General features: G+C 32.7%; 2 protein-coding genes across 2 annotated transcripts; both read left to right on the forward strand.

Moving 5' to 3' along the window:
* Positions 1–784: 784 nt before the first annotated feature.
* LOC122599878 lies at positions 785–4,959 on the forward strand. The gene is made up of 2 exons (XM_043772480.1): positions 785–1,088; positions 4,467–4,959. Exons 1-2 carry the CDS (start codon positions 852–854, stop codon positions 4,662–4,664), a joined length of 435 nt encoding a protein of 144 aa, XP_043628415.1. The 5' UTR covers positions 785–851; the 3' UTR covers positions 4,665–4,959.
* A 3,748-nt stretch (positions 4,960–8,707) lies between these two features.
* Positions 8,708–9,382, forward strand: LOC122599472. Its single transcript, XM_043771989.1, has one exon. It carries the CDS (start codon positions 8,708–8,710, stop codon positions 9,380–9,382), a length of 675 nt encoding a protein of 224 aa, XP_043627924.1.
* Positions 9,383–13,580: the final 4,198 nt, after the last annotated feature.

Genomic DNA, 13,580 nt, shown 5'->3' on the forward strand with positions numbered 1-13,580 from the left:
AATGATAATAATAATTTGTTAAGCTAACTATGATATGTTAGTATTTTGATTTATAACTCGTGATTATTGCTTCTAATAATATAAATTGTAGCCTAAAGTTTTCTTTATCAATTAGATAAAACCTAAACAAAATTAAGAAACAAGTTCTTTACTTTGATAAAAATAAGACTGTCTATTTTTTAAACTTTATACATCGTCAAGATATTAAAACACAAATTCCGTATAAAATGATATCGAGTGTTGTATATATACTACTATATAAAAATTATGCACCATTGTTGAAAAGTAAGAAAAAAAAAAGATACAAAATGACCATTATATCCTTAATGAAATAGTTTACATCATTAGTCCCTTATTTTTTAAAAGGTAATGATCAATCATCCTAATTTGTTAGCCTAAAAATCCTCCTAATTAAAATGATCGTGACATGTGAAAAATCAGGGGATGAGATTAGGAAAGAGAATTAGTGGATTACATGTGTTAACAAGTAGATATATTAGAAGGATTTTTAGGAGGATTGATTAGGATAATCTATCATTTTCCTTTTTTAAAATATCTCCACTATCCCCTTTAGATCAATTACCTTTAACATCAATTACATTTACATCAACCTACAACATCGGACACCACCTACAGTTGCGACTCGTGCCATCACCACCTGTCGCCGACAATACTGTTGTCGTCACGACCACCACCATCGCATTGTGAGGGTAACGTTAGTTTATTTTAATTTTTTTGTAAGTCATTACAAAAACACATGTTGTATATTGTTGAAACATCCTCTTAAATAAAAGATTAAAAGGGTCATGAACTCAACCACAAAAACCCTTTAGAAAACCGGGTAAAGAGATATGGCGGCGATTTGCACATCGGTCCATTTCCTCTCTTCTTCTTCTTTTATCCCAAATTCACGGCCACCCCCCTCCTCCAGATTTTCTCCTTCTTCAAGTTCATGTTTTTCGCCGGCCGCCGGAACAACAAGGATTATCAAAACGGCGTCGTATTCAAACAAGAAGAAGATGAATATAGTATGTATGGCTCCAGATGAAGAGAAATTAACTCGCCGTAATCCTCTCGATTTCCCTGTTGTATGTCCCCCCACTTCATATCTCTCTTATATACAGTATATATATATATATATATATCTTTTTAGTAAGTCAAAATGAATTGGGTATAGTCGTGTTTTTGGTTCTGATGTATGCGGCCTAACCGGTAATTCGAGGCCATTTTCTAGAATTTTTCTGCCCATCTACATATATATATATTATTGTGTGTTCATGTTTAATGATGAATGACATATGTATGTCGTAGAATGCCCTTACGGGATTAGAGTTCGTTATGTTAAGTATAAAATCGTGTTTCTTGCGCCATCACGTCGACCGATGGCAAGAATTAAGAAATCCTTAGCTGTGGGCTGCGCATAAATTACGTCATGGTTAAGTTGATATGAATCTTGTTAGGCTAGTTTACCACTTGGAGTTGGATCGTTATATAATGTGTTACCAGTAGGCTAAAGGTTTTGTGTCGTATACTTAAGCATAAATCATTATACGTCCTTGTTTGTACTCCCATTTTATCTACTAAATACTTATTGCTTCTTTGTTCAGGTTATGGGTGACCTTTGTAAAAGAAATTTATTTCCTTTGGCTGTTTGTTTTACAAATATTATCATTTGGGTCGTTCAATGTTAGTTACGTTACGTTGAAGAAGTTTTCAACTTTTATGTTGTGTCAATATTGAAACAAAGAGTATAAGTCATCATCATTACCAGTAGGTCTCTTTCTTTTAATGTTTTGGTTTAACTGACAGTTTTATAAATAAAATCAAAACAAATACACTTGCCGTTTGAAAGTTAGAGCTTGATAATCTGTTCATGTCATTTATATTAAGTGAGTGAGTGAGTGAGCGGGCTTTCACTCTGTCAAAAGGGCTTGTTTATTAGGAATAGACCTGGCAAAATGGGCAGGTTGGGCTGGTTTGGGTAACGGGTCTAAGCGGGTGGGTCTAAATGGGTGCGGGTCAATGCGGGTCATTTCAAAAAAGCGGGTTGGGTGCGGGTCGACCTACAAAATTTTTCTTTTTTTTTTTTGCTGCGAATCTGTTTCGACATCAATCAAGTAACAATAACTAATACTTTTACATAATGTCAATGTGCTCTCATGTTGCTTATTTGGAATAATTTTTGATATATGTATCAAGGATGTGTGGATGTGGTAGTATTGTCAGTCACATAGCTTATATCTGCACTAAGAAGGTGCAATAGAGGCTGGTCAATAAGGTTTGGTAACGTGTCAATACATACCATTTACCATGGGTTGAAAGCGTTTGGGCTAACCCTGAAACATTTTTGTCTTCTCATTTAGAATTTTGCAATCAAGTACTGTGGTAAATAAGAAACCCATCTAGTATAGTAGTATCGGACCTGTTTTATTTTCAGGATATTTTTGAATTTTTTTTTTTTACCTATTTAATGTATCCGAGTAAATGTAAATCCCGAATGAACCTATAACCGTCATTGCGTCAACATTTTGTTATTTCTACTAGCACTCGATGTCATCTACGGGTTAGTATAAGAACAAGGAACATTAGTATAGCATGTCGGAGTGGTTGTTATCTTTTTGATTCATAGTTGAACTTAATAGTCTCTTTGTATTTAATTTGGTTGAGCACGTAAGGTTTTTTAACAGTTAAGGGATCCTTTTTAAGTAAAACGAGAGGTCTACATGCTCTTTATGCAACTGTACCCGAAAGACAGTTTGGATTTACAACACTAGTGTGTTTTAAACTATAAATTACTTTACACAACTCTATAAATGGTTGAAGTTATGGGGAGTTAAGTGATGAACCACCGCCTCGAGTTTATAACAAAAAATAAAGATAGTTAGGATATCACTTTCAAATGCTAACTTTTTACAAGTTAATATCTCCTACCTTGTCTTCTGCATATATTAACACCTAGTATGGTAGATACGATGCTTGCTTTAACAATAAAATGATGTAGGAGGTTTAATGCATTAGTATCTTGAATCTTAAATGGGTCGAAATTAGATTATCATTTTAGTGAGATATATATTCAGTACTTATATTCTACATGCATCAAAGTATCTCTTAAATTCTGGCTAAAATGTGCTGCTGCCCCAGCCTGATCTGACCCATCCTAGTTTACCTTTATAACAAATTTCCATCCCTCTTTAACGAATATAGTTGACAAACGGTTATAAATGTAAGCAATTTGTTAAATGATGCAAAACAGCGGGTCAAAATCATAGTTGTCAAAGGCAAAGGCGATCTCAAAGCGCAAAGACCCCAAATAGGGCGAAGGCAAGAGGCGGATAAAAAGCGCACGTCCGGAAAAAAAAGGGCGCACTAAGTAAATAAATAAAAATATTTATAGATATAGTGAAAAATAATAGTAAAAAAATCAAATGTCATTTATAAAACCAAATATCATTCAAAAAATATAAACTTTTCAACAAAAAACTTCAAATTATTAGATTATTATAAACATATATGAACTCTTCCCCCCATTTTATATTCTCTCTCTTTTTCTATCTTCTTAAACAACTATGGTCACTCATTTTGGCCGGAAAACATTAGATCTAGCCACAATTTGGACGGATCTTGAATGATTTGGTCGAATCCTGACCCATTTGACCATTTTGACCGCTGTTGACCACCACAGTTGACCGTCGTTGACCACCTTTTTCATGGTCAACTTGGGCCTAGGGTTTCAGGCGCTGGAGGTGCGCCTCGCCTGCCTTTTGCGCCTAGGCGCAAGAGGCGCCCGCCTTTAACAACACTGGTCAAAATTGTTCGGGTCTGAAAGGATAGTGGATTTAACCTACAAACACAGTTTTTATTCATTTTTTGGAACTTGATAGATAAATAATGTGCCAAATGTAGTGATTTAGGCCATCTTCAACCACATGGCACCTCTCTCTCTCTCTCTCTAAATATGGAGCAATAAAAAAGAGTACTTTTTAGCTTATTTCTTCTCTGCATTTCCAACCAATACTCTAAAATCTTTACTCTAAATTTATTGTATGCTTTACTACTTCATTTTTCTTGATTAAACTTATAAGTTAAAACGAAAGGGTAGTTTTAGAGGATGAATAGTAGTCGAGGAATGTTGGCTTTCTTTAAAACTCTCTAAATAGAAAGGAGTCATTGGAGTGAATTTCGTCTTCTCTATCTCTAAGGAAAGGTTGGAGATGACATAGGTTTATGCACTTGACCTGTGATTCCATTTGACTCGTATGACAATTACTCAATTATAGATAAGATATAACCCAAATCAACTCAAATTTAATTATATGGGTCAGCTTTTCTCTCTAGTGTGCATGCCCGGTCCTAAGATAAGTATTACGAAATGAAGTAATATATGAGGCTAGTCGCTTATACTTACTGCTACTTGTTATCTGAAAGTAAAAATCATTTGGGTTATTTTTATGTTCGGTATATGACAGGAATGGGAAAGACCTAAGCCAGGTAGAAGGCCGGATATATTTCCTCAATTCAGCCCGATGAAAACACCATTACCTCCCCCACTACCATATGACCCCAATCCAGAAGAGGAAGAAGACGAAGAAGAAGAGAACAAAGAAGAGGAAGAGGATCCTGATAAACAAGAACCGGAAAGCCGCTGGTTCCCCTTCCGTGGTTGATTAACAGTCCCCAATTTTTATTCTGAAATTTTGATGAGATGGAGGACTTATACATGACTCGATGTAGGAGAGTTTGCAAGGGAAGTTAACTGTATTTAGAGTATCATGCCATAGTTGAGCAACTCTTTTTTAGTGTATCTTTAACCCTCGGGTTTGAACTTCCGAGGGTTGTTTTTATTTTTTATTTTTTCTGTTGTTTATTACTCGTAGTATTATTTGTTTGTGTAAGTTGGTCTACAGCTTTGTGAAATAATCATCTGGACTTTCAATAAAGTTTCTTTGTATGATTGTATCATGTTTGACCCTAAGCCAGAACATATACTTTTCACGAGTCTTCTGGGTTCTGACTTGAACTCATCTGAACCTACTCTCTAAAGTTTGAAGAGCTTACGCTAGGAATGAAGTTTGATATGGAACCAAACAAATACTGAAGTCAAACCGAATTTAGGAATTTCAGTCCTCGTAAGGTGTCGTATCTTTGGTATATTGGCGTGCAATGACTCTTTAAACTGATTGTTGACTTGATTCTTTATATGGTCATTAGTGTTACTCGGTGTCGTTTAACGTGTGTGAAAATGTGAGTTTAAGGTTACTATGAGCTATTATTATTCCATGTTGTCAAGTGTTGTCAAATTTCTATTAAAAATTCAAGTAAGTTCTGAGGACTCGGGAGTCTATCAATTTACAGTATTGAAAGAGTATTTCCAATATACCAAACCTTTTAAGTTTTAACATGTTATTTTTGCTACATATTACTATTTGAATACATAAAAGCTTTCGTTTTAAGATTATGTTTGTCTTGACTCTTCATGTTTGATCAAAAGCCTTGGTGTCTTTAAGAAAAAGGTTATGCCAACTCATCCTTCCAATGAATGAAGGTAAAAAAAAATTAAAACTTTTTAATTTATTAAGAATCTTTTGCCAAATTGTACTTGAGATGCTCAACGTCTGATATTAGAAAGAATGCTTCCCTGAGTCATTCGTCATTTGCAAGAAGCCTAAGAAGGTTTGATATACGGATATACATAATGGGAAGCGATCTGTACACCCTCAAATTTTAAATGTACGCCACCAAACGTGTTTAAAACATGTTTAGTAATTTACAAATCACCAACTTTGTCATACACTAGTAATATTAGATATTGTTCAATATTTAAAATGTTTTTACGAGTCTATATAAATAAGATTTGTGTTATGACTAACTTTACATAAACGTCAAAACTTTTTTTTTTATTATTGAACAACATATTTAATCTACTCCTAAGTTATAACAAATGATACTAATCATTTTAATGTTTAAATTTGAAGTTTGGTTAGGGGTGGTATTGAGCCGAGCCGAGTCAAGCTCGTGCTCGAAAGGGCTCGAGCTCGGCTAAAAAAAACGGGTAGGCCCAAGCTCTTATTGATAACTCGATGAGCTTTTAGTATGTAGGCTCGAGCTCAACTCATTGTAATTAAAATATGGCTTGAGCTCAGCTTGAAAAGCTCAAAAAAGGCCCGAATTTAGCTTGTTATGTCAAGAAATATGGCTTGAGCTCAGCTCGAAAAGCTCGACAGGTTATTGACTATTCAAGTATTATATATACAAATAACTACATGATATATTGAAAGTTCGATAAGTATTCGAGCCGAGCTATTTAAAGTTCGAGCTCGACTCGATAATTATTTTGAGCTTGTTTTTAAGGCTCGGGCTCGATAATAGCTTGACTCGATCGAGTTGAACTCGAGTTCGAGCTTCACTTGCTCGAAAAATGTTCAGCTTGATGACAACCTTAACGTCTTCATCTCAAAAGGATATATCATTGCCTATTTTCTAAACAGAATTTGTCATAAGAAAACAAAATTAAGTAGAATCTTACACTTAATGCCACCTAACTATAGGACTGGCCAGTCCTCTCAATTGGTCCCAAAAATGGCTGCAATGTCCTTTGCTCACAAGGCCTTTTCCAGGTGACAGATTAGTTATTGGGGCAGTACTCTTTACCACAATGACTGATTGACAACGCCACTTCCTAATGAAATGACTATTTTCACCTTGATGTGGTCAAACAATGGCCCCTTTTACATACTAAACCATTCTAGTTCCCTTGAATGATCCAAAGATTCCCTCCCCCCACTCACCCAACAAATTATCACACACACACAGGTACCAAACACACAATGGTCTCATCATAATGCAAGTATTATTGATGGGTTTTTTTTTTTTTTTTAGATTTACCAAAAAAATGTTAATCGTTAGTGATTAATTAGTTTTGTCAAAGTTGATATTTAGAATCATTATAAAATATTATAATAATTCTAAAGAGACAATGCTTGCGCTACCTTCTTAAATTGCTAAACTAAAAACACTTTGAATGACATATAACTTAGTGATATTTTGATGGTGGAATAATGCTTAGGATTCATAAAATTATGAGTTCGAACCTCACAAATAAAGTTTTCTCACATTTATTAACTTTTTAAAAAAAAATTTATGTATTGACATTATTTTTTAGCGGGGTTATGATAGTGTGGTACCCTAATAAATAATGATCCGTCAATGATCTAAATTTTCTGTTAAAAACAAAAGTAGACATGAATTGTTATTGGAAAAATGATTAATTATTTTAAATAATTAGCCTAAAAATGTTTTTAATCATGACAAATGGTAAACTCAAGAAATAAAAAGTCGGATTGTTTATTAAAAGTATTTTTAGAAAAATTATTATGTGTCAAGATCACATATTGTTTAAAAAGGTTTTTTTCTTATTTATGATGTCATATTTAAACGAACCTCATCTAATGTTTATTTAAAATTCCTAATCTTTTATTGGAAAATATATATATATAATGTAATGAAATGCCTTTTGTTTCTTATAACGAAATGTGTATTATTATTTTATATATCATTGTATTGGTCGATTCATTATGTTCATATCAAGTTATAGTATTTCAATAACAAAAATTACATACATTTTATATATATATTTCTTGTTTAAAAATTTTAATTAAAATGTCCGAGTTGAACCCGGGTTATCTACTAGTCATATATATATACATATATATATATACACTAAATTGTAATGTCGGTTGGTGAGGAGGTGGTACTGTAGCTAATAGTACCACCTTCTATGCACATGGTACATGTTTGTATTGCACAATCAAAAATAACTAACGGGCCTTAACGATCGTTAAGTGTTGTTTGGTTTACTAACAGTAATTGCAAAAGGTATTTAACGGAGTTTGTTTTCAAGTTTAAGCTTCTTAACTTTTACCACTAAAGAAAATGTTTTGCTTTAGTTACTTTTTGCCACATAATTGTTGGTTTTTAAGCTTTTTCCATCAAACTTATATTTCTTTCTTAATTTTATCATATAACTTTTACTTTTCAAACTTTCATTACGAAGTTTTTTTTTGTTTTACATTTCTCTATTTACTTTTTGTCACATAACTTTTTTTTTAAGTTTTTGTCAGACAAACTTTATTTTCAACTTTAAATTTCTTAACTTTTGTATTTTTTCCATTTAAATTTGTTTGTTTAAAGTCTTGCTCAGAAAATTTATTTTATTTGCTTTTTACCACCTAACTTTTCGTTTCTAAATTTTGTTAATGAAGTTTCATTTTTTTACTTTTGAACACAACTTTTACTTTCTTAACTTTTGTAAAAAAAATTTGTTTTTTGCTTATTTAATTTTAACTTTTTCCATGAAAGTTTGTTTTTCTCCCATAGCAACGTCCGGATAAAATTACTCGTTGCTAATTTTTAAGTTAATAAGAAAAAAAAAACTTCTAAAGTCCAACCGAATTACCATTTTGACCTTGTTTCTCAAACTTTGTACCTTGAAAGACCCAAAGATACCCACTTCATGGGTTGTTTCACACCCATCTTTTCCCGCCAAAACATCCATTAATCTTTCTCATTTATTTACCCTCTCTAGTCTGAGTTGACACTCCCCATTTTTCACATTTTTTCACACACACACATTACACACACTAAACACCCACATTATATATTGACATTTTGCCAAAAAAAAAAAAAAAAAATTTTTTAGGAATAATTAATGATGATGGGTGCATCAAATTTGATGATGGGATTAACTTTAGTATTAGTAATCTGTCTTGCTGTTGTTCTTGGCTTAGTTTTAGTCTTATTAGCTGAACTTTACTGTACCGCCCTACTCCGCCGCCGTAACACCACCGCCACCGCCGCCGGAGAATCTTTGATAGCCGTGAACAACCCATTACAACCATCAATCGCCAATTTTTACACACAAAGCATTCTAACTGCCCCAAGAAGTATCCTTTACCCTTCAGTCACCTCCACCGGCGCCGGAGCAGACATAGAAAAGCCGCCGGAAAATCAAGAAAGTGTTGAAAATAATGGGAATTCCTGCAGAAGGGAAGAGGGTTTGGTTTATATTTCAAACCCCATGTTTGACGATGAAAATGGTCGGCGGAGCAAGGTGGCGGCGGCCACTGGGAATACTCCGTTTGAGACGCCGGACACTTCGCCGTCACGGCTGGAGACGGAGGATGATGATGATGAGGATGAGGTGGGAGAAGAGATGACGTCGGTGAAAGTGGTGGTGGTGACTCCGCCGTTGACGCCGATGAAGAAGCTGCCGGAGACGGTGGAAGGTGGTGGTGGGGATATGAATAGCGGTAGTAATAATGGTGGTGGTGGGGTTTCTTCTTCTGCTTCATCTTCTGGGACTCCTTGTACTTCTCTTTCTTGGTGATCATCTATTTATTTATTTGAGGACCATTTTTTTATAAAATATTTATCTATTTAAATACTCAATAGTTAGTGTTTGACAATGGGTTAGTAGCCACTGTTAAGGTGTGTTAAGGTGTTAAACCTCTGATCAAGATTTAATTTCACTTCTTACATTTGTAAGAATGGATTATTGGGGTTTCTAAGAGTTTTAGGTTTTATTCCAGACATGCGTGATTAAAGATCCGTATACTGTCTAATTGAATATAATTGTGGTGTCTCAAATTGTAATTACTAACTATTAAATCATTGTTAAAAAAATAGTTAATTTTGATATTAGTATTATTTTTGTTAAAAACTAACCACAAAATTAGCTTAACTAGTGTTGTTTAGTACTTTAGTTAAAAAAAAAAAAAAACTAGTTATATTTTATATAGTGAGTTTGAAGTATATAATGGTCCTAATCAAAGCATATATATTTGATCTTTAATACAATTTAAAAAAAATGATTTCTAAAGAAAAAAGTTGTTTAATTATTTATTTTAATATTAGATATGTGAAATACGAGTATAGTTATTTAATAAATTTTTTTTCTTAAATGTATTATATCAAAAAAAAAAAAAAAATGATTATAAAAAAATCTAATATCCAAAGATTTCTTAATCTTAAAATTTTAATTATTTTGAATGTTAATTTATAATGTAAAAGTTATAAGATGGGCTTAGTTTCAATGTGATTATAGTATGTAGCATGGTAGTGTGCTATGTTATGCTATAGTTGTTGAGCCAACGCTAGATGATTCATGGAACTAATAGTTTACAAAAATCTTTGTAAACAAGGGTTTGAATTTGAAAGGATTCGGGTTCAAGTTCAACTGTTCAAGTGTTTAAATACAAAGTGTTCTCTTAATATTTTGTCGGTCAGTTTATCAAGAGATTTTTCTCTAAAGGTGAAAAACTCTCTAGCGTAGACCCGGTTAAGACAATATAGTTTAGACCATCTTTATTATATTCAATTCATGTAAAAAAATAATACAGATTCTTAATAGAAAAAAAAATACCAACTTATTTCTAAAGGTATATTAACCATTTCATTTTGATAACGAACGGGACAAATTGTATTTTCGTGAGGATTTGATGTGCGATAGGACAAAATTAATATATGCCTACATCAAACTAACAATTGTTTAATGACTAATTTGGACGTATTGAGAACTTTTACTACATACCGGGTTTAAACTGGGTTTAAAACCTCTCAAAAAGAAAAAATAATGAAAAGTTGGACACTTGGAACATTTTCATGCCAAGACTAATAAAAGGTGTTGGCTTTTTTTTTTTAATAAAACAAAACGTATTACATTGTCACTACGGATATATAAAGAACGCAATTTAAAAAGGTAATTTTGCTAGTATTTCTTTTTCTTTCTTTTATGTTAAAGAATCGAAAACTTTGGTTTTGCACTTTAGCTTGATACCGATGGACACTTCCAGAAGAGAAACAGCAACCGTGCGTTTACCAGTTTGGCTCATTAACCCAAGCCACGCCTATCTTTATTCTGTTATCCCAAAGCTCTTAACCTTGTCCCCTTTATTCATGTAGATATTAACAACTACGGAGTATTATACAATTTTTATTGATCTATATAATTATGTTTACGAGGTTTTTTATAAGTTCAACTCTATCGATACATCCATCTCTATATCTAGAGAGATAAAAAAAAAAAATAATACTTTCATAACATGAAAAACAATATATCTAAAAAAAATATAATAAAAAAATAAATAGACCTAAAAATTTGTTGTAAAGATGAAATGATCAATAGTTAAATTGCATGGCGTGAAAACAATGACTTTTATAAAATATATTATTTTAACAATATGGCATTAGAATAAAGAAATAAAAATAACTAAAAACGCATCACACATCAAATTCTCTACAGTTTGCACTAAAACACGGTCCAAAATGCTAGGACCCCAATGCTGAAACGTCAAGAACCAGTGGCATTCGAGGACAAAAAATGTGTGGTGGCGACGTGGTATCCCCCATTGACATGGAAAATGTCATAAGGCTATCTCCTATGACTTCTTTCAGCTGTCACATCATATCCTTACAAATACATAAAATCCTTACACATTATTAAAATTTAATAATTTTACATACAACTATACAAACATATATACATATTCTTACATCTATATATACAAAAAAAAGTATTGGTTAAAGACATATTATTAACTTTGGACATACATTATAAAATCTTTAATTTTAAACAAACTTTAATGGCAATGAAAAAAAAAATATCCACAATTAAGAATATATCATTGAAGATAGTCTAAGCAGCATATAATGAACCTACATAACTCATGATATGTAAACTTCTTTGGGAGAAAAAAAAGATGTTCATAGGATGCTATATTGAGGAAAACAATGATACTAGAAAACTGTACCGTGTATAGTCTTTGTCTACTTGTACAATACAATAACGACCACTCTTGCAACAATATTTAAGCTTCTTTATGCCTTTCTCAAATAAATAAAATATAAATAGTATTTCACGATTCTCATAACTTTGCTCATCCGAGTTATGAATTTATTGTTTATATTTAAATTTTGGTCTTCGACCAATATAGTATCAAATTTGATGGACAAAAATGAGATTATATTGTAGTGCTCAAGTAATTCTTTTTCTGCAGTTCGGCTTCTTAGTTCTTCTAGGTGTTCGACAATATCTTGTGATTAACACAAAAATGTTTTAGAAAACTATTGTAGTTGTTCCAATGAGATATCTTTCCACCTTGCACAATATATAGAAAGAATAAAAAGTTTATTTCAATTTACTTTTACCAGCCCATGTTAGACAACTCGTGAGAAGTAAATCAAGCTAACTGAGCAGTTAGGCTATGAAATGGTGTCGACGACAAGGATTGAACACCTGACCTCATTTACGGAAAGAACAAAATTACTCAACATTTTAAGTTTTAACCAACTCAACTACGTCTCCTGGAGCAACATGTTACATAGCTCACAAGTGTTTTTTTTAGAACGTCTTAAGAATAGACTAGCGACGAGCTGAACATGGCTCGTTAGTTTGTTTATGATGTTGGGTTGGATTCGAGTAAGGCCATTCAATTAGTCCATTCACGTGCTATACCATTGTCCATTATTGAACTAGTTCGGTACCAAACGAACCCATAACCAAAGTCAACTTCTAACAAATGATTTTTACCTAAAAATGGACAAATAGGGCTCACATGTGCATTTGGGCCAAATTTCTAGTTGCACATCCCCCATCTTAGAACCTGCATGCCAGAAGCTTGTGCATTTGGGAGAATTTTGAGAAGCCCAAATGCTTAAAATTTGTTTGTCATGTTAGTCATTGTATTTTGTATAGATTTAACACTTTTTGTGTGATAGTAAAGCCTTGACGATGCTTATGTGATTTTCACCACTGTTACATTACATATAGATATCAGAAACTTGTATATGTTAAATTTGTACGAGTAGACCAGATATATATATACATATATATATGACCATCCAAATATGTTATTTAAATATTTGATTGTCCAAAATTGAATCAATAGTTATGTGATTTGGTCATTAAGTTGAAGATATTCTTGTATGGTTTCATTAAATTTGTTATTTTGGTTATAAGTTGGTTATTGGTTAAACTCGAATTATGCTATTGTTTTAAGTTAAAAATATACTCCGTTGTTGATAAATCAAAGAATGATTTACATACAATTTGTATGATTGTAATTTGTTTGAAGCTAATGGTAATAATTGTGTCTCTCATATTTATTTACCTACAAGTTAGCCTGAATTTTGTGAGGGTGAAGGATGTAATCGGTTAGTTATTATCGGTTTCTTCATTGGTAACTTTCGGTTCTTTGGTTTCCCGATAATCGACCTAGTTGAGTGGAAGCACATGACCGTTAAGAGCATGCAAAGTTACTTGTGTGTGTGTGTGTGTGTGTTTTGTCCCTTTATTGGCAAGTTTTGGTAAAACTTGATTCCCCCCTCCCAGCCCCCACCCACACGGCCACAAACTCACACACACACACAATTGGTTTACTTTGGTAAATTTTAGTAAGGCCACGTGTCACTATTTCATTGGTTGAAAATTGATTCCAAAAGCTAAAAATTGATACTACAACCTTTCCCTTAAAGGTTTGGTTGCATAAAAATAAAAAAAATTTGATCTTTCTTGTTTTTGATGGAGT

This window comes from Erigeron canadensis, chromosome 5 (genome assembly GCF_010389155.1).
Source record: "Erigeron canadensis isolate Cc75 chromosome 5, C_canadensis_v1, whole genome shotgun sequence".
NCBI classification, from domain to species: Eukaryota; Viridiplantae; Streptophyta; class Magnoliopsida; order Asterales; family Asteraceae; genus Erigeron; species Erigeron canadensis.